Here is a 24,040-nt window from a genome sequence, read left to right on the forward strand (position 1 = left end):
TGGGAGCTACAGATCATTCTGGATTTGGCTCTGGGGAAAGACCACACAGATAAAGGCACTGGACTTCCCCAATGCAGCTAGAGAGACCACCTGATAGGGATGTAAAGGGAAAAAGACAGATTCATCCAGATCAAGGACAAACACAGGCAGATAGATTAGAGCAGGGATTCCTAACCTATACATCAGGACCCAAACATGGGTCGCCATTAGATTTTCTAATGGTTGCCAGCTGGGCAGCAGCCCTGAGCCACATATGGCTCTTTAAGGAGCCATTTGCAGCTCTCACCTGCTCACTCCTCAAGCTCCCAGTCCCTGCCTTGCCGAAATGGAACTCAATAAAAATGGTTTAGCAGCCAACAGGAGGCATCCCGCCCTTAAACCAATTAAGTCGAGTCCCCTTTCAGCTCAGCAGGTGCACTGGAGGTGGGGGAAGGGAATCAGAGGGCTTGGGGGAGCTGCATAAGGGAGGTGACAGTGGTCTAGCGAAGGAGCAACGGAGCAGCAGAAGCGCTCATGTGAGAAAGGTGTGGGAGCAGTTTGGGGATGCAAGGGGTTGAAGCCTGGAGGCCAGAGGGGCAGTTTGGGGCCGAGAGGGGTTTAAATCTGGAGGCAGGGAGGGGTTGGGGCTGTCAAAGATTTAAACCTGGAGGTGGGGGCAGAGAATCAAGATTTATGAAAAGTTTCCTGGGGAGAACCTCCCCCCGTCTCATCTTGTCCTGTCCTGTCTCCACACCTGGTTTTGAATTGCTTTGGGTCCCAAAGTCTTACTGATTCAGCAAAATGGGTCGCTGTCTTGAAAAGGTTGAGAGCTACTATATGAGAGGAATTCTGTGGGACCTCAGACTCTCAGGTTTATTTGGGCATAAGCTTTTGTGTCTGCATGTGACAAAGTGGCTCTCTGCCCATGAAAGCTTCTGCCCAAATGAATGTTAGTTTGTATGGTGCCACAGGTCTTGTTGTTTTTGCAGATACAGAGTAACACAGAGACTCTTCCGATACAGATTAGAGGAGATAAACTGTCCAAATCACACAGATGGGGAAGGGAAAAAGTAAATTCATCAATCTTTCACATAAAAAAAAAAAAAATCAGAAGATTTTACATCATTTAAAATCCTGTAAGAGCTTGATTTGTTCTGCTAGCTTTTAGGCAGCAAGGGTCTTTGTAACACTAGTTATTAACGCTTCCAAAGGTGCCATTTCGATAGACCAGTTCAAGCTCAGTCTGAAAACTTTTAAATAAGTCAGCGCATATGCCTGGGAACTAACTTTGTACGCTTCATCCCTTATTTACTTCAGCCAATCAACCACTTTGTTCACAAGTTCTCCTGACGCAGGGGCTTTTGTGTGTTTTGTTTTTGCCACCTTTGTTCTTTTCCAGCCAGGAGGCACCTAATGGCCATGTCTACACTAGCCCAAAACTTCGAAACGGCCATGCAAATGGCCATTTCGAAGTTTACTAATGAAGTGCTGAAATACATATTCAGCGCCTCATTAGCATGCGGGCGGCTGTGGCACTTCAAAATTGACACGGCTCGTTGCCGCGCGGCTTGTCCAGATGGGGCTCCTTTTTGAAAGGACCCCGGCTACTTCAAAGTCTCCTTATTCCTATGAGCAGAGGGGAATAAGGAGACTTCGAAGTAGCCGGGGTCCTTTCGAAAAGGAGCCCCGTCTGGACGAGCCGCATCAATTTCCAAGCGCCTCGCTGCCCGCATGCTAATGAGGCGCTGAATATGTATTTCAGCGCTCCATTAGTAAACTTCGAAATGGCCATTTGCATGGCCATTTCAAAGTTTTGGGCTAGTGTAGACACGGCCAATGATTAACAACCACCACCATGCTGGGGCAGACCAACGGTCCATCTCTAACCCAACTAACCTGTCTTCTGACAGCAACCGGCACTGATGCAAAAGAGGAAGTGACCAAAACAGGGCAATTTATTGAGCAACCCATCCAAGTTTCAGCTTCTAGCTGTCAAATTTATGGACACCCAGAGCTGTGGGTGGTGTCCCTGAAATGATCAGCACCTGCCAGCCGCAGACAAGCAGACAAGTATGAAATAGACCAGACCACACCCCGTTGGGTAGTCTCTAATGCCACATGAGGCTGTAAATCAGCATCAACTGTGATCCAGTCCAGTGCTCACTAGTAAATAGCACTGGGCTGTCCTGGGGTCACAGAATATCCAGAGTAGCAAAACACATGCCTCTGGGCGTGAGAGCACCACGTCTGCCTTTCGGAAACCAAGGGCAGGAGGAAACCTCCTGTAGCTAGTTTTTCCTTCTCTATTTTACTCAGCTTTGGATCCCTTTGCACCAGAGGGGTTTAACTGGGCGCCCCTTCCAAGTTAATCCTTTAACAGACCTCTGCCTGGGGCCCTTCTCCTCTGCCACAGGACTACAGAGCTGTAGCGAAGAGGGGAGTTCCACAGAAGAGGCAGAAGGGGAAGTGATACAACAGCAGCACATGCATGAGACCAGGAAAAAGTGGCTGGAACAGAACCAGGGAAGTCAGACCCTCACCTACCCTCCTCCCCTATGCAATTGTTTGCTAAAGCAGTGAAGGAAAACTTTGTATTAACCTCCTCTCCAAACACAAGTATCAATACAGAAGGAGACCAAGGTAATGGTTCATTAAAAAGAAGAAGCAAAGTAGAGCCTTGGGTGTGCAGAACTCCACAGAAATTAGCGCTCAAGGAGGACAAACCAACAAAGATCCAGGGAACGTTTTAGACTCAGCAGCAAATACCTCCAAGTTCTACTTCCCACTGGTCAAGAAAAGCATTAACTCATAGCAAACAAAGGAATAGTGACAGGATTTGTTGTTTTTAAAAAAGAAACCCAAAAAAAACCCAAAAAAACCCACACACCCTCACAAAAATAAAATGTCTAATGTCCTAATGTTTTTCTTTTAAAAATAAAAATATTTTAAATTAAATTTGACATTTGGACCTTCATGTAGGCTGTCATAATTTATTATAATCTAGTCAAATAATTTATATTAAATAAAATATTGAATAGTGTGCTCGCTGTTGAAATTTGAGAGTCAAGCTACTAATATGGAAAGTCCCTGCCCGAGCACCCAAACCAGTTTGTTAAAGTGCTAAACCAGCTTTTGACAGAAATAGCTCCCTGTGCAGGTGCACAGCAAATATTTTAGTTTGTGTCAATTTATTCAGATAGTTCAATGTCAATAACTAGCTCATTCAAATTTAAGAAAAATTAGAAGTTGGAAAAGTAGGAGAACTCTCCCCCCACGTATGAATAAAAATGAGGGTGAAGGGATGAGATCTGCTAGTTCTAAGATCTTGAAAAGGTGGTGACGAGGAACAAAAAGTTCAAGTCACTAACAAAAGAATTGCTATAACAGTAATACTAGCATACCGCTGATACTACTTTTGTTGAACTAAATCAGTTTTAAAAGCAAAACATGTTTTGATAAATGTATTGTCCTTTATGCATCCAACACATTTAAGTTCGTTTTATTAAAAAGTAAAAAACAACTAGTTTAAAATGCTGGTTTTGGCATTTTTAATTGAATTCCCATAACAGTGCTCAACACACGAGTAAAAAGTAACTAAATAACGTAGCGTTTGTTATATTTGCTGCCTAACAGAACGAAAAGTGTTAAGAGTTAAGAATCCAAACAAATGTATATGAAGCTATTCAGTGCTTACATCTTTGTATACAGTGTTTTCTTCTGTTTAGCAACTACAACAAGCTTAGCATATGGGCTATATTTGCAAGTCAACATGCATTAATGGTTCTCGACAAATAAGATCTTTTTTCAAAAAAACACTAAAGTACAAGTGAAAAAACAAGAGTAAGGGGAGGTCTATGCTAAAGTGATCATAGATATGGAATTCCAGTTACGGTAACTACGACTAACCCGGTCGGCCTCACTCAAGGAGGTCCACAGGAGAAACTCACCAGTCCACCTCCTTTACTCCTCACGAGAATAAGGGGTACAGGGCTCGACTGCTGACCCCAATAGTTCAATTTCCATGAACCCCACTAAGGCTACGTCTACACGTGAAGCCTACATCGAAGTAGCCTATTTCGATGTGGCGACATCGAAATAGGCTATTTCGATGAATAACGTCTACACGTCCTCCAGGGCTGGCAACGTCGATGTTCAACACCGACGTTGCGCAGCACCACATCGAAATAGGCACAGCAAGGGAACGTCTACACGCCACAGTAGCACACATCGAAATAAGGGTGCCAGGCACAGCTGCAGACAGGGTCACAGGGCGGACTCAACAGCCAGCCGCTCCCTTAAAGGGCCCCTCCCAGACACACTTGCACTAAACAGCACAAGATACACAGAGCCGACAACGAGTTGCAGACCCTGTGCATGCAGCATGAATCCCCCGCTGCAGCAGCAGCAGCCAGAAGCCCTGGGCTAAGGGCTGCTGCACACGGTGACCATAGAGCCCCGCACGGGCTGGAGAGACAGTGTCTCTCAACCCCTCAGCTGATGGCTGCCATGGAGGACCCCACAATTTCGATGTTGCAGGATGCGGATCATCTACATGGTCCCTACTTCGACGTTGAACGTCGAAGTAGGGCGCTATTCCGATCCCCTCATGAGGTTAGCGACTTCGACGTCTCGCCGCCTAACGTCGAAGTTAACTTCGAAATAGCGCCCGACGCGTGTAGCCACGACGGGCGCTATTTCGAAGTTAGTGCCGCTACTTCGAAGTAGCATGCACGTGTAGACACAGCTTAAGTGAAATCAAACCCTGGAAGATTGACCCTTACTGGGTCAATCTCTCAGGTAGCGTAGATGTATCCTCAAATAGATAACTTGAACCAAGATCTCCAGCTTTCTGATTTAAAGCATAATTAAAATTGCTCATTAACTGGTTTTGATTTAAGTCCATCCAACTTGTAGCAAAGCAGTTAATTCAGGGGGTGCAGGGGGAGACGACGACACACACGACAGAATGGCACCTAAAATATGGTAAATTCTTCAGATGTTCAGATCCTGCTAGGGCAGGGGCCCAACAACCTCTGGCATGTGAACTGATTTTCAACAGCATGTGGGGTGGAAGCTCCGCCCCATCCCTCCTCCCCCATGCATCCAGGAGCTTGCTCAAAGCCATGCCGCCTGGATTAACAAAAGACCAGCTAATTCTACCAACCACCACCTAAATGATAAAGCTCTGCATCTTCATGTATATTTATTAATGAAGCTGTTGTAAATAGAATTATTATAGTGATTTTAAAAAGTATCACCAGCACTCGGACCCTACAGAGGTCAAAAGGTCAAATTTCAGCACTCCACCTCAGAAAGGTTTCTGACCGCTGTGTTAGGGAGTTCTGATGTACCCTGAAATGTCTTTACCGTGTCCTTCCCTGTCAGATGCCGCAAGTCAGTGTAATCTCTTCAAAACCTTCACCCCAGCAGAGATCCTCACCATCCATCTTATCCTCTTGAAGTGGAAGTGCCCACAGCAAGGGAAGCAAGAGCCATGCTAGCAAAGCCTAGAGCACAAAGTCCCTGCTCCTGTTCTCCCAGGAAGATGTGCCTGGGTGTGGAATCAGAGGCGAGAGAAAACCCAGGGCCTCGCTGAATGAAGAGAGCAGTTTGTTACCTTTATCATTTCTGGATCGGCTTCTGTCTCCCCTGTCAGAAGATTCTTGGTTTTCTGGAACCGTCGACGTTTATATTTATTTATCACTAAAAGGAAGGAGAGGGACAGGCAGAGCTGAGCAATGCTGAGTTCTTCCACTTATCAGTAATGTTCTCTACAGGAGACAGCTGTCCAAACACATGTGCTTCAGATAGCTCCTCATGAGTCAGGACATAACCCAGACCACTGACGAGGCAAATTGAAAGTAACCATTACTATTAAGGAGCTATTTTGTCCCCATCAGATACCTGAACAGGCTTACCTTTCTTACATTCAGTTACTGTGAGCCTTGAATAGGCTTTTTTAATATTTATATAAATCTAAATCTATGTGTTTTCTCCCCCGGTATCCTTCCAGGAATGGACAGAGGAGTAGAGCCCTGCAAATCCAGGATATTGGCTTTATATCCAGTGGTATTCACATGGATGGATACTCATGATTCATTTTTGCACAGACAAATTTTGTATTAACAACCTGCAAATCTGTGGATATCCATTTTATATCCACAGGCAGCCACAAATGAGAATGAGGATATCCATGGATCATTATTGCGGATGTGAATATCAATTTTGTAACTGCCCAGGGCTCTAGATTCAAGGCCTCTAACTCTTTGGGGAACAGTCCAGAGCAAAGGATTAGCCCCTTTTGCTGGTTAATTGACGCTTGCTACATGTTTCGTAATTTTCCTGCCACTGCAGCTGTGACTCTGGGAAAGGAAGCCAGACGAGGGGTGTTACAAACAGGGACAGTTTTACCAGTTTAAACAAAAGTGTCTTCAGGAAGTGTCACGAACTGATGCTTCTGCAAGATGACAGGTCGATTGTTCTCAGGGACAATGATCCTGGATGTGTGCAAACCCAAAAACTCCCAGCAAACCGTACCCATTGAGGCTACTCTTGCACCCACACCTTCTTCCCTTGCTCAGGGACCCAATTACTCTTCAGCTCCTTACTAATTTAATCCCAGCAAGAGACTCCACAGAAGCGGGCAAGGAAGTTTGTGACTGGGCAACAGATGGAGACCAAGTTATAATGGGGTGCAGGATCTTCTCCTTTGAACTGCCCAGTTAGATCCCATGCTTGGGAAACAGATGAGCAGCTCTGTAGAGTTGCTACTGGCACCTGACTTCAGGACTGGTATCGGCACTATGAGAAAGGGCAGAGAACTCCACGTTTACAGCTCTACAGAAGCCAAGGCCAGAAAGGACAGGCAGGTAGTCTGACTTCCTGTCTTCTACAGTCCTTCATGCAGTTACACGGCCTGAAGCCCAATGACTTGTTGGACTACAGCACACTTTCCAGAAAAGCAGCCAGCTGGGAAATCTGCCCCTTCGCTTGGCAGTCTGCACCCACATTTAATCACTGAGATCATTGTCACAATTCACAGAGGGTCTCTGCAAAAGCCATCCTGTGGCCATTTTGCTAAACCTCACCGCTTATGTTCGCACAACATCCTACCTAGCATCGAATTACACAACAAAAGGTAGTCACGTTCCCATCCTATGCACCACATGCTCCCACCCACTTCTCTGATTCATACTGTTTCTTTTCTGTAACCATCTAGGATCACCCCAACTTCTCTACGACTTGTCAAAACTGTTTCTCTTACCACTCCCAGAGGACAACCCCATAGAGCTGTTGATGCCCCTCTCTTCAATTTTTATAAAAATGCTCTTTTCCTAATGGCATTTATTCAAATTGCCTCAGAGTTTAAAGCCAAAAGGGGCCAATGATCTAAACATAAAACACCATTAGATTAATTCCCATTTTAATTTATAAAAGACAACAGTACTGCAATACCCCAACAATGACCCTGTGAGCTCCTCGCAACTCTTATGGGTCAGGGGCCCTACAATTACAACAGGGAGAGATTTCAGGTTTAAATAGATAAATGATGAAATGTGATTTTTAAAATCCTATGACTATGAACTTAATCAAACTGGACAGTAAATTTGGTAGTACTCTATTAACATAACCAGAGAGTCATGGCCAGAATGGACCAGCACCTCATCTACATGTTTTCTACCCTGGTATCCTTCCAACAATGGATAGAGGAGTAGAGCCCTGCAAATCCGGGATATCGGCTGTATATCCAGTAGTTTATGGCCAGAATGCACCACCTCATCTAGCCTCCTGGCTACCAACAGTACCCACATGCTAAACTCAACCACCAAAATTAGGCCTAAACGTTATAGACCACCAGAGGTTGGATTGTTATTGTGCCACAAGCAGAGAACAGAAGGGACTAAGAGGCACTAGTGTCCACAGGCCCCACCCCCCTCCCCCCATGGCAGGGAAATGCTACACCCAGATAATCTTGACAAGGGACGTGCATCCAGAAGCTGCAGAGGAAGGTGAAAAACCCCAAGGTCTCTGCCACTCTAGCTTAGGAGGAAAATTCCTTCCCAACCCCACGTATGGCAAGCACTTCCACCCTGAGCACATGAGCAATACGCCAGCCATGCACCTGAGAAAGACTGCTCAGTGCCACCCCAGCCAACGTCCCAGCTCCTACCAGGACCTCTCCAGCTGGAAACTAAACCCTACTTGGCCCCACTGCTCACATCAGCAGAAGCAGTCTTACTTCGTGATGTGTGAACCGTCGCAAGTCTCCTGTACAAGTTCTTCTGTTTGGGATCGGGATGGAAGCCGCTCTTCGTGAAATACACATGGATGTAGATAGAGCCATTATGCTGCACGCTCTGAAATCACACATCCCAACAGGTTAGTCATCCCAATCCCAGAGCTGGAAAAAGCACACGCAGCATTACCGAGGCAGTACAGAGCAGTCGGCAACAAGAAGTCTATTGTGTCCATCACAATCCTTCCAAGGCACATGGCCTTCCTCTTTCGGATGAGCTAATAGCGTCTGCTATGCACCAGTGAGCCCATTAGCCAATCCAAAGAGATAAGCATATTCATTAGCTAGGGAACAATCGAAATACATGAGGCCCGTATGATCATGACACTGGTTCTGTAACTAGATTTGCAGCTAGCTATAATTCTATACATAGACCTTCCTCGCCACGTAACCACAGCTCTTTCCATGAGAGCACCATGTTTCCCTTAGACAATCTATCGTTTAATAATATCAGCACACTGCCAAGAAGCAGTTCAATGAGGAGCTGGACAAACCCAGAACACAAAGAAAAGCCTTGCCCATAAATTAGCTGTGGGCATCACAAACACAATCAGTGGCCAATGGCTGCTCCCAGAATGCTCTTTGTCCAATCCTCAGTGGATAAAGAAGGTTTGCTTTGCACTGTCTGGCCATGAAGCAGGCAGGAGCCCACTCAACCCGAGAGAGGCTGCAAGGTATTTAAGCTTTTGGGATTACTCAAGAGATGAGTCCCCCTGAGGGATGAATAAGGCTGGTCCAAAGACTGTTTTGTATTACAATTACACCATGGGACCAGAGGGAGGTGAGACCCTATTGCACGGAACCCATTCAGACCAGTTTGAAAAACATGCATTTTAAAGAGCAGAGAAGAGCACAATGGCACACAAGTAAAGGAGCATGCAGGTGAGAAGCTCAGAACAGTGACGGGATCACAGAATCCCAGCACCTTAGATTTTGGCCCCACCCACAGCCCAGGCTGTTCAGAGGCTCCAGATAACTTTTGGGCTTTAAAAAAAAAATTCCTAAAATTAAAAACTAAAAGGAAAGCAAGAGCGGCCGCGGTAATCCCGAAGGGCCATCTGCCTGCCCTGCGGTGGTTGAGAAAGAGGGGGTAGTGGCTTCTCAGACCATTTTGGAGATGAGCCATGCCTGCATACAGCCCAGAAGCAGGCACTACAGGAGCCACAGGCAAGCAAGCTGTTGAGGCAGTCACTGCAGGAGGTCACATGCTAGCAAACAGTAATGCGTAGGAGGAGAGGCATGAAAATCAACAGCATGCAGCTGAAGTCCGATGTGAGGCAAAAGGGGAAAACCAGTAGAGCAGGTAACAGGAATGTGACATGGTCCAACTGATGTACCAGGAAGTCTGCTCCAGTAGTAACATTCTGGACAGGCTAGGGGGTAACAAGGAGGCAGAGTCAGGATGGGACACTAGGGACTGGGGTGAGAGTTTTAGCCATATAGGCAGAGAGAAGGCTGGGTCTGCATAAGAGGAGATGTTCTAGATTTCACCATCACTGGCAGAGCACCAGCTTGCTGCCACCCCAAGACAATGTTCACTTGCAAACAAGGAAATGGGGCTGGGTTTGCAAGCTCTGTGACCACTGCCTTGTGCAGGTACATCTCTCCATCTGACCCCTGCTCTGGACCACAAGCACAGAAAGGACATTGCAGGCAGGGTAGTTTATCGCTGGCCGCATCAGGAAAGTGAAACTCAGGCTTGCAACAGAAAGTCAATTGTGCCTTTTTTATGGAAAGATTGGTCAGCCGTCAGATGCTGAACGCCGCTGAGGGAAAGCCTGCTATGCCTTAGCCTAAGCAGCTGATCCAAGGCTTTAAAAAGAGGATGAGACAGGGCAAAAAAAAGGGGAGAAAATAACTCATCTCCATGTCAGTGCTCCATTCTATGGCCCATTATCCAGCGCCAGGAGAAAAACCACCTAGGGAGAGAGAAATCAGAGTTATAGACTAACCTCAGGAATGTCTAATTCTGCATAGCGTTCATAGCACCCATCTGCATTCTCACCACTGGTCCAGTCACCATAGACAAGATCCCGTTGCTCCCAAAACAGTGTTGAGGTGACATTGAAATCTGTAAAGTGCTCGTGCTCTGAGATATACACGTGAAGATCCTGCAGGGAGAAGAGAGGAGGGTTGGTTCCAGCAGACAGCTCAGCGTCAGAGTGACATTAAAATACCAGAGGGGGTGTGTGGGTAGGTGAATGGGGGACACTGCCAGAAGCAGATAGCCAGCCCTGGATGGAACCCAAATGAAATGCTGCTTTACTTACCTGTGAAGCACTGACAAATGGCCCCTTGTGGCTCAGCAGATAGCTCACAAGGGAACAGAGTTGGAACTGCTGGCTAATGCTAGCTTCTCCTGTTTGCCATGTAAAGGCAGCACAGGAGCGAGACAGGAAGCTCGAGGCTGTTGCAGCTCCTGCACCACTGGGATCTTTAACTGAATACCGCCTGCCAAGTTCTGGCCTCTGTCACTACTGTACAATCCACGTGGGCAACACAGTAGCACAAGTTTAAGCGCCCACAGACTCTTTACTGCCGAGCTAGGAAGACCCCAGCTTGGCAGTCAGAACCCACGGTGGGTTTGCAAGGAGACCAGCTCTTCATCTGTTAGTGATTGTATTGATAATCTGCTCAGCTAAGGACTCTTTTACACGGCAGAGCTATACCCAAGCCCTGCGAATACAAGGCTATCTGCTTTATATCCGCATCTGTGGAGGCGGAAGCAGATAACGACAGCTCACTTTGGCAGTTACAGACTTTGGACCTAGAACCTTGCAGCTATCTGCTTTATATCCAGAGAGCACTTTTTCAGATGCAGATACCAATTTTGTATCCATGCAGAGCTCTACCTATACCCATATAAGCCCAGGTCTGAATCTAAACAGCTACAGTTACACCAGTGTAACTCCCATATAACAACATAACATCTAGAATAAGACAGCGTCTACACGGAGGGTTACATGGTTATAACTACACAGCAGGAGTGAGCAACTTCTGGCTCATGGGCTGGACCCCACCCACAGTGAAGTTCGGGGCTTTCACCCATGGTGGGGTGAGCCGCACTCACGCTTTGGCCCCACAGCAAGACTCCAAGCCTTTTTTGTGTTTTGGGATTTGTGTTTCTCACTTGTCCACGGCCCCCACTGATCTTTCTGAGAGTTCCCTGGCCACTGACCATAAAAAGGTTCCCCCATGCTGATGCAGAGGGATAATTACACCTATACAACTGCAAGCCCTTTTCCATGTAGATAAGCCCTAAGACCTTCTACGTAAAGCGCAACACGGCTTTTGTTCAGACACTACCTTCCCTGACATCCCTCTCCCAGCGGTATCCACTTCCCCAAGAGGTGGCACCTAGGCTAGAATTCTTCCATCCACCTGGCATTGTCTACACTGGGGTTAGGGTACAGCTACACAGTTCCCCTTATGACAGCGCAGCTGTGGAGCTGCAGCTGTGTTGCCCTTTATCGCTCCCAGTGACAAAATATAACCACGCCCAATGAAGGGCAGCACCTTTGTCAACAGAACAAGGTGCCTGCTGACATCGTAAACTTTTGTTATTTGGAGGAGTGTTTTTTCATACCCCTGCAGGATAAAACCGTTAACAACAAATGTGCCGGTGCAGACCTAGTCTCATGTGGGTATAGCTATGCCACCCGGGGAGTGGATTTCTCACGCACGCACGCACAACCCTCTAAGCTATACTGCTATCAAATTCTAATGTAGACCAGGCCTACGGCAGAACCTGGAATAAATGCTGTCATGTGACAAATCCATCTACACAGACCACTGGGCCATTCCAATGCGCAAGATCCTGACACTAGCTAGCAGTTCCAAAACAGGAGCAAGCTAGCCTAGAGTGGGAAACACCAGTGCTACCTGGTCTCCTGGAAAGTCAGGAAAATGGAGCCAATGACCGAACGCCTTGCTCCTGTTGCTCCAAGGAATAGGGGAGCCCAGAGCTGCCCCATGTCAAGCTGGGACAACCCCGCTGGCAAACACCCTCCCTCCCCCCATGCACCCCTGACAAGAGGATACAGAGCTAGTTTAGCAGCTGATTTACTGGGTCCCAGCTGCTGCACCGTTCTCCAAGCAGCCCTGTTCACCACCTGCACTTTGAGGTCCCTGGCTGCCAACTAGCCTGTAACTCCAGCTCCCTGATCCCTGCCACTTGGTCCCACAGAGCAGTGCAAGGAGCACATACTGGAATCCACCCAGCTCCCCACTCATGGGAAATGCTGCAGAGCAAGAGGTGGGTGCAGGCATGTTCCAACGGGGCAGGGGGACAAGCCAAAACATCAACACTTAGCTGGAGCATAACCGGAGGCCAGCACACACAATGCCGCAGCATCTTGGCACCATGCCAAGTTCACAGCTGCAGAACCATGAAGTCCACAGGGTTCCGGCTGCAGGGGGGGCTCCCATCATAGAGCTACTTTGTTGGGCCGACCACAGCCTGGTGCAGGCATTGCAGCAGCAGCTTGTTTGTCTCACAGTTTTAAGGGGATGGAACTAGAAATGTTTTTTAAAATTCTGTATTCTGCAGCAACTGGCGAATCCGTGGGCCCATCACACACTGTCTTGACCCCGGTCTGCCGTAAGATTGCCAAGCTCTGACAAGTCGCCTTGCTGCCTTGGTGGTTGAGGAAGGAGGGACAAGAAACAGGCGTGGCTGCATGAACAGCCCATGTGAAGAGAATTCTGGTCCGTGGAAGAGAATGGTGAACCAGCAGCATCCCAGCCCTGCCGCAGAGCCTGCTGAGACTGACCGGTTTGGGAAATGTGACTCAGTGAGACCCACAGACTCGACTGAGAGCCAAGTCAGCTAGGTGCACACTTCATACTTCGCTGGACATGCTCCGCTTGAGATGTCCGCACTTGGTGACCTCTGCAAGGAGGCAGGACACAGCCCCGCAGCAAGGGCTAGTCCAATGCTCCAAACTCCACTAGTTCCACTCCTGGGCAGCTCCAATAAAAGCCACAGGAGTGCAGGGCTCATCTCCCAGAGTCCTAGTTTCACTTCCCTTCTACTTCGGCAGCTCCAACTCCAGAATTCAAGCCTCCAAGTCTCCTAACCAGCACCTGGCTAAATACTGGGGGGAAGGATATTGCCGTATCACATCCTTCTCTATTTCCCACCACAGATGGGAACTGACAAGAATGCTCTGACACGCTTATCCTTTAATAGAAGGAAGTTCTTTTGGGCTCAGAATGACTAGCTAGGAAATCACAGTTTAGGGACCAAGTTGATCCCTGCACACACAGGCCAAGATTTCTCCTCTGACTCCCATTTTTCTCTTGTTACGTCTCACTCTTCATCAACCATCTCTCCTCATTCCAACTTCAATTCCCCATCTGAGAACAAGGCCTTGATTTCCAGCTCCCTAGCTTCTGCCTAGGGCTCCTATAACTGCTTCTCCCTTCAACCCAACACCTAGCTGTCTGTACTGCTTGCCTGTTAGCTTCCTTAACCCCCACCACCAGCACTCAGGTGCAGATACGCAAACTGCCCTGCCCCTATTGGGACAATGTCAGCAGCTCCCACCCAGCCATGCCCAAGAGGGACAGGAAGGTATCTGGGCAAGTTTTCCTGCAAGGAAAGGAAACAGTTGCTTGGTTTCCTCCCTTCCAGACCTTCAGCACCAAGGAAAGGATGCTCAGGAAGAGGCTCTTGCCCCAGGAAAAATCCAATATGGAGAGAAGGGAGCAGTGACTGTAGCAGGCTGGGACTTGGGAGCAGAAGAAGGGAACATGAACTCTCCACCCATCTATGGCAAAATCCCAATGGGAACCGGGCCCACAGAACTCAGCCTGAGTTCACACCAATTGGAACACACTGAAAAACTTCCTCGGCCTTTGGAAGTCACCAGCTGCACAAATTAAAGGTTCTGAAGCACGGCCCCCACAGAGCCGCCCTTTCTTCCTAACGCCTTCACAGAAATGCTGTGCCTACCATGTCTCCCTTTCCGGAATCCATCCTCTTCCTGCAGTCCATCTCTCAATCTGTTCAAGATTATGTTCACGTCCCCCAGGCCTAGAAGCTTGCTACAAGGTAGATTATGCAATGCTGAGCAATATAGGAGGCCTAACTTGCCCTTCTAAAGCATCTTGAGCATCCTGGCCTGTATTGGGTACACTGACTCATTCGGACATCCTGGAAGACGATACACCTTTTCCAAGTAGGTGCACTGAAGTGACGACATACGCCAGGTCATGGAGCAGCACTGCAGGATTCACTTCCCAGAGTTTTGGTCCCAGTGCACTGCCTCAAGCACTAATTACTATCCTTCCCAGCCAGCATGATGCAGACCCCTGGATCACAGGCTGTATGTGGCCTACAGCTACGATTGGCCATAACTGTGTGAAACTCAAGCAGCTGCAGTGGCTACTCCAAGTCAGGACCTGGTTCAGCTAACAGGCCTGCTCCTCTCATCATTACCATTAAAGTGTCTTTAGGGAAAAGGTTGCGGCTTGGAACGCGGGGTGCTCCACCAAGGTTGATCTGATCCTGTGGTGCCGGCCCACGGCGGAACCAACTGCTGATGGCCCAGATGATAAAGATCCTATGGAAGAAAAAGGGGGGAAGGGGGGTGAATTAACATTGGCATTTACCCCGTCCTTCCTGCCAGAACTAAAACCCATTTTTGTCAAATAACAGAAGCCCTCTCCAGCAAGCCTTCTGCTGAAGTAAGGACAGATCTGCTAGGACTGTGCCTGCTGTGCTGCCAGCCTGATGCGTAAGGAAGAGGATTTGCTGTTTCTCTCAGTCACATTCCTGTTTCAGGCTTACAGCCTGTGGCCATGAAGAGGCCCAGACAAGGCAGACTGGTTCTGTGCCAGCTCAGGATTCCTGCTGAGCAACATTAGGAAAAAATGACTAGGTCTATGGTGGAAATGAAATTCAAAGTACACTCAGAACGTGCCATCAATACATGGGTTCGGGTCAGGAGAGCAGGGAGACCACTCAGGGAGACAAATGGATTATTTCACCGCTGCAAGCCTTTATCTGCAGATCGGAGTGCAAAACATGAGGCCGCACATTGGAGCCCAACATAAGGGTCTAAACGTCTCATCCCCATTTGCTGTCTCCAGCTGGTAGTGGTGTTCTACAAAGGGCCATTTTTCTTTCCCCTTCTGGCCCTTCTTGTTCTACCTTGGCATGGAGGGACCGGACAGAGCTGGTAGCTGAGAAGCAGCAAGGTGTGCCCCTCAGGAAGCCCGGTGCTCCAGAGTCATAACCCATTCACTGTCACCACTGTTTCAAAATAGCAAGGTTGCTTCGTGCACCATGAGACCCTTACAGGAGGCTGTATTTGTAGTTCATGGTTTTCGGAGGTTTTAAGTTTAGCTTTCCTCCACGTTCTAGAAAGGCCCAAGACAGCATTCACCAACCTCTTTGGCAGTCCTTGAAAAAAACAAGCACGTGAGATGTGACAGTGAATTCTCCCACTATTGTTGCTTTGCTCTGTTGAACGGAGTAAGTGAGAACTTTCTGGGATTCACAAACCACAGAAGTTGGCAGCGAAGTCGGCTTTAACCAAACCTAAATGTATATGAACATACCAGATTCCTCCATAGCAGATTCCCAAGCCAGAAGGAACTGCTGTGATCAGCTGGTCTAACCGCCAGCACAGCAGACACCAGTGAACTGCCCCAGTAGAATTGCTTTTTAATGACTGCTTATCAAACCAATGCTGCCCAGCCCTCTGAACTAGGAGAGGCCAATGCAAGTAGATATTTATTACAATGGATTTTGTACTCAACACTGAAACAGCTACCTCTAGGTGTTGCATATTTCCAAGCAAAGAAGTCCTGACAGCCCTTCTGCAAGACAATTTGCATTAATAAGTTAAAAAGTGAAGAGCTTTCATCTTTTCAAGGTTTAGTATCGCAGAGGTATGCCAGTTACCATACTAAGTGCCACTGCCAATAGTTACATCGAAGACTACGTAGGCAGGAATTTAACGCTCCTGTTTATTTTTTAACAAGTTTCTCGTGACTAAGGGCACAAAACCCTCAGAGGTCGGACATTTCAGACATCCACGGTGTGCGCTGAAAGCTGTCCCCTGAGTCTTCCACCAGCTCTTTGGAGCGCTACTCCAAACTTCTTTATCTGACCCGTCCATACCAGCCCACTCTGAGCCACTGGGCTGAATGCCCAACCTGCTCTGCTGAATGCAAGCTTTCCCCCTTGCCCTTCCAGGCCTCCTCTTTACTCTTATCTCAGCTGCTGTCCCCACCCTCAATTTACAACAATGCAAGCCTGCACAGTGATTTAAAAAAACCCCACAGCATCAAGCCTCAGAGCTCAGGTTCACCGATTCCTGCTGTAGGACTAAATATAGCACTAGACACTCAGTCCGGAACATGGGCTCTGAGACCCCTCCTCTGTTTCACAGTTTTACAGCCCCGCAATCCAAGTCCCCAAGCCTAAGTCAGAGGATGTGCCATGGCTCTTCTACTGCAGCGTAGATATACCAAGCCTAGCCCTGCCCTGGCACCCTCCATGCCCAGTAACCCCACAATTAGGAGTCAGGATTGCTTGAGTGCCTGGACTTTTTAGGAAAGCAAAGGAGCCAAGGATTTAGCTCTCTCTCCTAGTTCAGTGAATCTTCTCTCTGGTCCACAGGCAGGAAACTGGGTTGTGACCACTCCAGAGGAGAGTCTGCCAAAGAGGAAGAATCACAGCGCCCCATTTAAGAGTCAGAACATGATCCTGGTGAAGGTGTCAGGGCAAAAATAAATACATCTGCGTTTTGAGCGGAACCATGTGGGGAAGTGGCTTATTTTGAGGAGGGTGGGTGCTTTGCAGCTGGAAGACCAGCCATGAAGGGCCTATGAAGCTAGAAAGGGTGGGGGAAAAACTTGTTAGAATGGGGTGGACACTGGAAGCCACCAGGGAGTTTGGGCTATGCAGCATCTCAGACGTCCTTTTTCTGCTGTGCACTATAGCCATATCACAACCACAGTAAGGTTGCAGCTCAGAGGAGAGCACAACACGCCCAAGAGATAGATATATGGAGGGTATATCTACCCGTCCCTCTAGGCCTCAGCTTTATTCCCATCTCACCTGCTGTCTCCACAAGAGAGAAGAGAGTGAGAACAGCAGGGAGTAGAGCCAGTGAAGTCCCCAAGCCTGTGGCTTAAATCATGGCAAGTCAAAGACAATTCCTAGAAGATTAAAAACAGCTGTCACCACAGCTCATCCAAACAGCCTCACCCACCCCTCATGCTTCTCCACTGGTTTCTGGAACACACCTGTTGCATGACATCGGTCCTTGATTGTAAGCTCTTAGAGGCAAAGAGATCAGTTGAGTTCAAGGTCAGAAGGGACCACTGTGCTCATCCAGTCTGACCTTCTGTGTAGCACAGGCCAGAAAACTGACCCACAGCCATTACTAGAACAGAGCTTTTGTTTTAGAGAAAAGCCCTGATTTAAAAATGATGGAGCTCCCCACCCCTTAGGGTAAATTTTTCAAGTGGTTAGTTATTCTCACTGTCCCATTCTGAATCCGTCTAGCTTCATCTTCCAGCTCTTGGGCCACAATACACCTCTGTCTGCTAAACTGAAGAGCCCTTTATTAAATGTTTGTTCCCCATGTAGATATTTATAGACTAATGAAATCGCCCCTGAACTCTCTCTTTAAGATCAATAGAGTGAGTTCACTGAGTCTTATAATATGTTTTCTAATCCTTAAATCACTCTCATGTCTATTCTCTGACTCTTTTCTGATCTATCATCACACATCTTGAATTATGATGCCAGAACTAAACACAGGGCTCCAGCAGCAGGCACAATACCAATGCCAAATACAGACGTGAAAGACCCTGTGGAGATGCATTTTATACAACCCAGGATTGCATTAGCTCTTCTGAACACAGTGTTGTAGCAGGAGATCACAGCAGATAATTCTACACCATAATCCTAAGCCTTTTTCAGAACCTGTGCTTCCTAGAACAGTCTCCATCTTGTAAGTATGGCCCACATTCTCTCTTCCAAATTGTATATCTACATCGGCGGGAAGGATAGTTCAGTGGTTTGAGCATTGGCCTGCTAAACCCAGGGTTGTGAGCTCAGTCCTTGAGGGGACCATTTAGGGATCCAGAGTAAATAGATTTAAAAAAAAATCTGCCAAGGATGGTAGTTGGCCCTGCCAAGAGGGCAGCAGACTGGCCTCAGTGACTTTCCAGCTGTGTGAGATGTGTAACAGTGCTCTCTGTAAAGTGAGGGTTTGGGCAACTACTCAGGAAAGATTCAGATGCCACCCAGATGATTAGCAGAGAGCCCACAGCAGGCAGTGTGTTTTTCTTGGTGGGTCACATCCACACAAGCCTTAGTACAGATACAACATTTTCTGCCCATGGATGGAAAAAAGTAAGAGGGATCACTGCTTGCAACCAATAAATCAAGCAACCCAGGTCATGCTCAATCAGTGACTAGCCCTCTACACTTCCTGTGTCACTTTTCCTATTTTCGTGTCACCTGCAAACTTTTGAGAGATGATTTTTATGTTCTCTTTCTGGTCATGGATAGAAAGTTAAACAGCATCAGACCAAGAACTGATGCCTGTGGGACAAGTCCCCATCTAGAATTACAGTTTTTAATTCGCTTAATGTGTGCCATTTTGTACCAGTCTGTTGTTTTAAAACCAAAATGTCACGCAATACCTAATGCCTTACAGAAGTCTAATTATGTCAATGCTATTACCTTCTTCAATCAATCTTGTAAACGCATAAAAAGAGATAAAAAATTAGTTTGCCAAGTTATATTTTATGGAAATTTTTAGGTTGATTTGTAATAATTATATTACACTCCTTATGTTCTTGAGTAATCAAGTCCCATATCAGCCACTCCACTCAGTATCTTGCCCAGGACTGCTGACAGGCTGAAAACCCTATAATCATCCAAACCATCCCATACCCACTCTCTAACAACTGGGACATCATTAGTTTTCTTCCAATCTTCTGCAACTTCCTCAGCACTCCAAGATTTGCTGAAATAACAGCATGAACACCAGCATCACCCGTGATTAACTGAACTGCTCCCAATGCCCCCTCTTCTTGTCAAGCCCTCACCATGACTGCTGGATGCTCCAATACGGACAAAGTCAGTGGGGCTGCCCGTGATGGAGTGGTCCATTCAGAGCAATGACTGGATGGCAGCAGTCCAGTTGGGGTAAAACTTAGAAACTATGAAGTTCAAACCAAGTTGCAAAAGCCAGTTTGGTCTGGGAGCAGAAGTCTGTTACAACTTTAGCGGCCTTAGCTTGCTTTAGGCGGAAGTCTGCACAGACCAGATGACCTGTTCTAGTCATAGACTTAACATATTTTGGAGTTTCGTCAGGTTTTGCCCACGAAAGCTTATGCTCCAAAATAACTGTTAGTCTATAAGGTGCCACAGGTGGTCTTAAGTATCGGAGGGGTAGCCGTGTTAGTCTGGATGTGTAACAGCAACGAAGGGTCCTGTGGCACCTTATAGACTAACAGAAAAGTTTTGAGCATGAGCTTTCGTGAGCACAGACTCACTTCATCAGATACTGATGGAGATCATCTGATGAAGTGAGTCTGTGCTCACGAAAGCTCATGCTCAAAACTTTTCTGTTAGTCTATAAGGTGCCACAGAGGACCCATCGTTGCTGTTACAGGTGGTCTTGTTGTTTTTGAAGACACAGACTAACTCAGCTACCCCTATGACATTTGTTCTAGTCATGAAAGTCTATCTGTAAGAATAGGCTCACTGGCCCAGGTCACTGGCCCATGTCAACTACTCTCCTGTCTTCCAACACCAGACAATGCCAGGTGCTTCAGAGGGTAAAGAACAGGCAATCACTGAGTAATCCATCCCATCCACTGCTAGCTACCAGCAAACAGAAATCAGGGACACTCAGAGCATGAAGTTACATCCCTGGCCATCCTGGCTCATTGCCATTGGTGGACCTATCTGCTATGAACTGATCTAGTTCTTTTTTGAATCCTTCACAGCATCCCCTGCACAGCTTGCCTGTGCATTGTGTGAAAGTACTTCCCTCTGTTTGTTTTAAACCTGCTGCCTGTTAATTTCATTGGATCAACTCTGGCTCTTGTGTTATATGAAGGAGTAAATAACACTTGCTTGCTCAGTTCCACCTGAACTTGACCACCTCATCCCAACTCTTCCAGAAATGTCTGAGCTAGAGGCAGAGCCTACGGTGGAGGAACTTTCTCAAGCTCTTCATGCTCTCCCCAAGTCCAGCTGAAGTCCTAAAGCAGGGGTGTCCAACCTTTTGGCTTGCCTGGGCCGCACTGAGTGAAGAGGAATTGTCTTGGGCCGCATATAAAATATATAATATAGTTAATGTACATAAATCACATAATAATGTTACAAGTTTACGATCTTGTGGGGTCGCATTACTAGCTGTCCAGGGCCGCATGCGGCCAGTGGGCTGGACACGCCTGTCCTAAAGGCAAACAAGGCTGTGCTCTTCCCCTTTCTCTATGATTTACTCCTAAAATGTTGGAAAGCAGGTGATGTCCCACATGACATGAAGGATGCAATCATCGTCACTCTCTATAAAAACAAAGGTGACTGCAACAACAACTACAGAGGCATCTCATTATTGAGCATCACAGGCAAAGCATTGGCCCATGTTGTTCTCAAACACCTGCAAAAACTCACAGATCGTATCTATCCAGAAAGACAATGCGGCTTCAGGGCTGGCAGGTCAACAAGGGACATGATTTTCTCACTTCAACAACTACAGGAAAAATGCAGAGAACAAGGAAAGCCGTTAATCATAGCATTTGTTAACTTAAAGGTGTTTGACAGTCAGCAGATCAGGACTATACAGAGTATTAACCAAGACTGGCTGCCCGCCAACCCTGCTCAAGCTCATAATATCTTTTCATGAAAACATGAAAGCAACAGTGCAATATGATGGATCTACATCAGAACCATTTACAATGAACAGTGGAGTCAAACAAGGGTGTGTTATTGCCCCTTCCCTCTTTGGCATATTCTTCTGAGTTATATTAAATCGCACTTTTCAAAACTCACGCATGGGTGTATTTCTCCACTCAAGATTAGATGGCTCTCTCTACAACCTGGCAAGACTCGAGGCCAAAACTAAGGTCAAGAAAGTCCTCATCAGGGAACTCCTCTTTGCAGATGATGAAGCTCTCGTGGCTTGTAACGAAGACACGCTACAGTCACTGATGGATTCTCTATCCACAGACTGCAAGTTGTTGTCCCCTGACATAAGCATGAAGACAACTGTTGTATTCACTCCAGGTGTACCTCAGCAATCCAATGTCATTCTGGATAACAGCCCACTAGATGTGGTTCAACAATTCTGTTACCTTGGATCTAATGTCACTGAAATCTATCCATGGATGAAGAACTGAACATCAGAACTGGAAAGGCAGCTAATTTTTGGCAGACTTACAAAATGAGCAAGGAACAATCCTACGCTGACAGTGAAAACAAAGATACTAATCTATCAGGCACATGTATTGAGTATCCTGCTACATGGTTCTGAGACATGGACCACCTACTCAAACCAAAGAAAAAAACTGAACAGCTTCCATCTTCGCTGCCTTTGCAGAATTGCGAATATCAACTGGCAAGATAAAATCTCAAATGCAGATGTCCTGTCAAGATTTGGCATACCAAGTCCCATAGCGATCCTCAACAGAAGAAGACTACGATGGCTTGGTCATGTGAGAAGAATGGGTGACAAACATCTTCCCAAATAAATCCTCTTTGGTGACATGTCATGTGGGTTGAGAATAAGAGGAAGACCAAAGCTAAGATTCAAGGATACATGCAAAAATGCCATGAAAATACTCAACATTGATCCAAAATCCTGGGAATCTACATCATCAGATCGAAATACCTGGCAATGATTGCTATGAAAGGGCACATCATCCTTCAACAGCCATGCAAAAGAACTTTGTCTTGGAAGAAAAAACCCTAAGACTCAAGAATTCAGAAATAAACTGACATGCAGTTATTGCAATCGACTGTGCAAATCCAATATTGGACAGGTAAGCCAGGAGAGAAGCTGCAGAATCAAATACGGCCCATAGATCCTCACCATTGCTGCTAACCACCCTCTCTTGAGATGAAAAGGGGCCATAGTATGCACTTCTGCTACATCAATCTCGATTTTATAGGCCTCTACCTTATTCCCTCTTAGGGCAGGTCTACACTAAGCATTAAAGTCGATGTAGATAACAGCAATTGTGTAGCTAAAATCGACTTTTCTACAATTGACTTACCTGGTTGTCTCCACAGGTCAACCTCCCTTACTCCTCATGACATTGAGGATCCCATAGTGAAGACATAACCTCAGTTATCTCTTTTCTAAGGGCAATTTTAACTTCTCTTCATACAGAAGTTGTTCCATGCCCCCAGTCAATTTTATTCCTCTTCTCCTAGTTTTAATCTCTCTTTTAGAAATGGGGCAACCAGATCTGCATACAGCATTCAAGACAGAGGCATGCTATGCATTAATATAAAGGCATGATGGTATTTTCTTACTGTATGTCCCTTTACTAATGGCTCCTAACATTTTTTTTGACTGCTGTCGCACACTGAGCGAATATTTTCCACAATGATTCCAAGATCTCTTTCTTGAGAGGTAACAGCTAGTTTCAAGCTGATCTTTTTTTGTGTGTGTGTAGCTGGTCTTATATTTCCCAATATGCATTACTTTGCATTTATCAACAACTAATGTCATCCACCATTTTGTTGCCCAGTCATGCAGTTTTGAGAAATCCCTTTGTTACTCTTCTCAGTCTGCTCTGGACTTAAGAATTACTCAACATACTTATTGCCTGCAAATTTTATGACTTCATGGTTTAGCCCTTTTTCCAGATCATTTACAAATATGTTGAACGGCACCGGTCCCTGTACAGACACTGTGGGATGTCGCTGTTTACCTCTCCATTTTGAAAACTGACCATTTATTCCTACCCTTTATTTCCTATCTTTTAGCCAGTTACCGATCCATGAGAGGCCCCTCCCTCTTATCCCATGACTGCTCACTTGGCTTAAGAGGCTTTGCACTAGGCTTTCTGAAAGACTAAGGTATGCTGTATGCAGTGAATAAATCTTCTCAACATATTTGCTCATTCTGTTCAAAGAATTCTAGTAGATTGGCAACATGTGTTTTCCATTGATAAAAGCCAAGCTGAGTCTCCCCCCAAACAAATCACATTCATGTATCCCTGACAGCTTTGTTCTGTACTACAATTACAACCAATTTGCCTGGTACAGAAGTTAGGTTTATCCGAATCCCCTCTCCAGGTTGGAGTTAAATTTGAGAACTCTGTTAGCCTAGGAACCCGTCTTAAACAGACACCTATTCCAGTCCCCAAAAAAATGAAGTTAACTTAGAAGCATGGCACGGGACTACATCAATACCCTGGAAAGATTGTCAAGTCTTAAAAGACTTGCTCGAACTCAGGGAGCTAGACACCACCAAGCTGTACGGGAATCTTTAATGTAAGCCAGAAGTGGCCAATCCTTTTTGATGAGGGGCCACTCCAAGATTTTGATAATTGGCCTACGGTTTCACTTTTCTACAGAGGGATGTGGGGTCTGGGATGAAGGTTAGGTGCAGAAGGGAGCGCTGGGTAGGGGATGGGGTACAGGAGGAGGTCTGGGGTCTGAGAGGGAGTTCGGGTGAAGGAGGGTGTTGTGACCTGGGCCAGAGCTTTGGAGTCCAAGGTCTGGGAGGAGATATGGGTACAGGATAGGATTCTGGCCTGTACAAGATGAGT

At 46.6% G+C, this 24,040-nt stretch overlaps 1 protein-coding gene across 2 annotated transcripts in view; it reads right to left on the bottom strand.

The window, feature by feature from the left end:
- The window catches only part of CLPTM1 (CLPTM1 regulator of GABA type A receptor forward trafficking), a 46,536-nt gene that overhangs the window by 18,104 nt on the left and 4,392 nt on the right, over positions 1-24,040 (bottom strand). The window contains exons 2-6 of one of the 2 annotated variants that reach the window (XM_075017785.1): positions 20,934-21,012; positions 14,718-14,841; positions 10,228-10,386; positions 8,219-8,336; positions 5,597-5,682 (exon numbers count right to left, since the gene is read on the bottom strand). In XM_075017785.1, the coding sequence (XP_074873886.1) occupies positions 5,597-5,682; positions 8,219-8,336; positions 10,228-10,386; positions 14,718-14,720 (366 nt within the window). In that variant the 5' untranslated portion in view covers positions 14,721-14,841; positions 20,934-21,012. The remainder of the gene's footprint in view (positions 1-5,596; positions 5,683-8,218; positions 8,337-10,227; positions 10,387-14,717; positions 14,842-20,933; positions 21,013-24,040) is intronic. The other variant, XM_075017784.1, reaches the window with a different exon arrangement.

The sequence above is a fragment of the Carettochelys insculpta genome, chromosome 22, assembly GCF_033958435.1.
Source record: "Carettochelys insculpta isolate YL-2023 chromosome 22, ASM3395843v1, whole genome shotgun sequence".
NCBI lineage: Eukaryota > Metazoa > Chordata > Testudines > Carettochelyidae > Carettochelys > Carettochelys insculpta.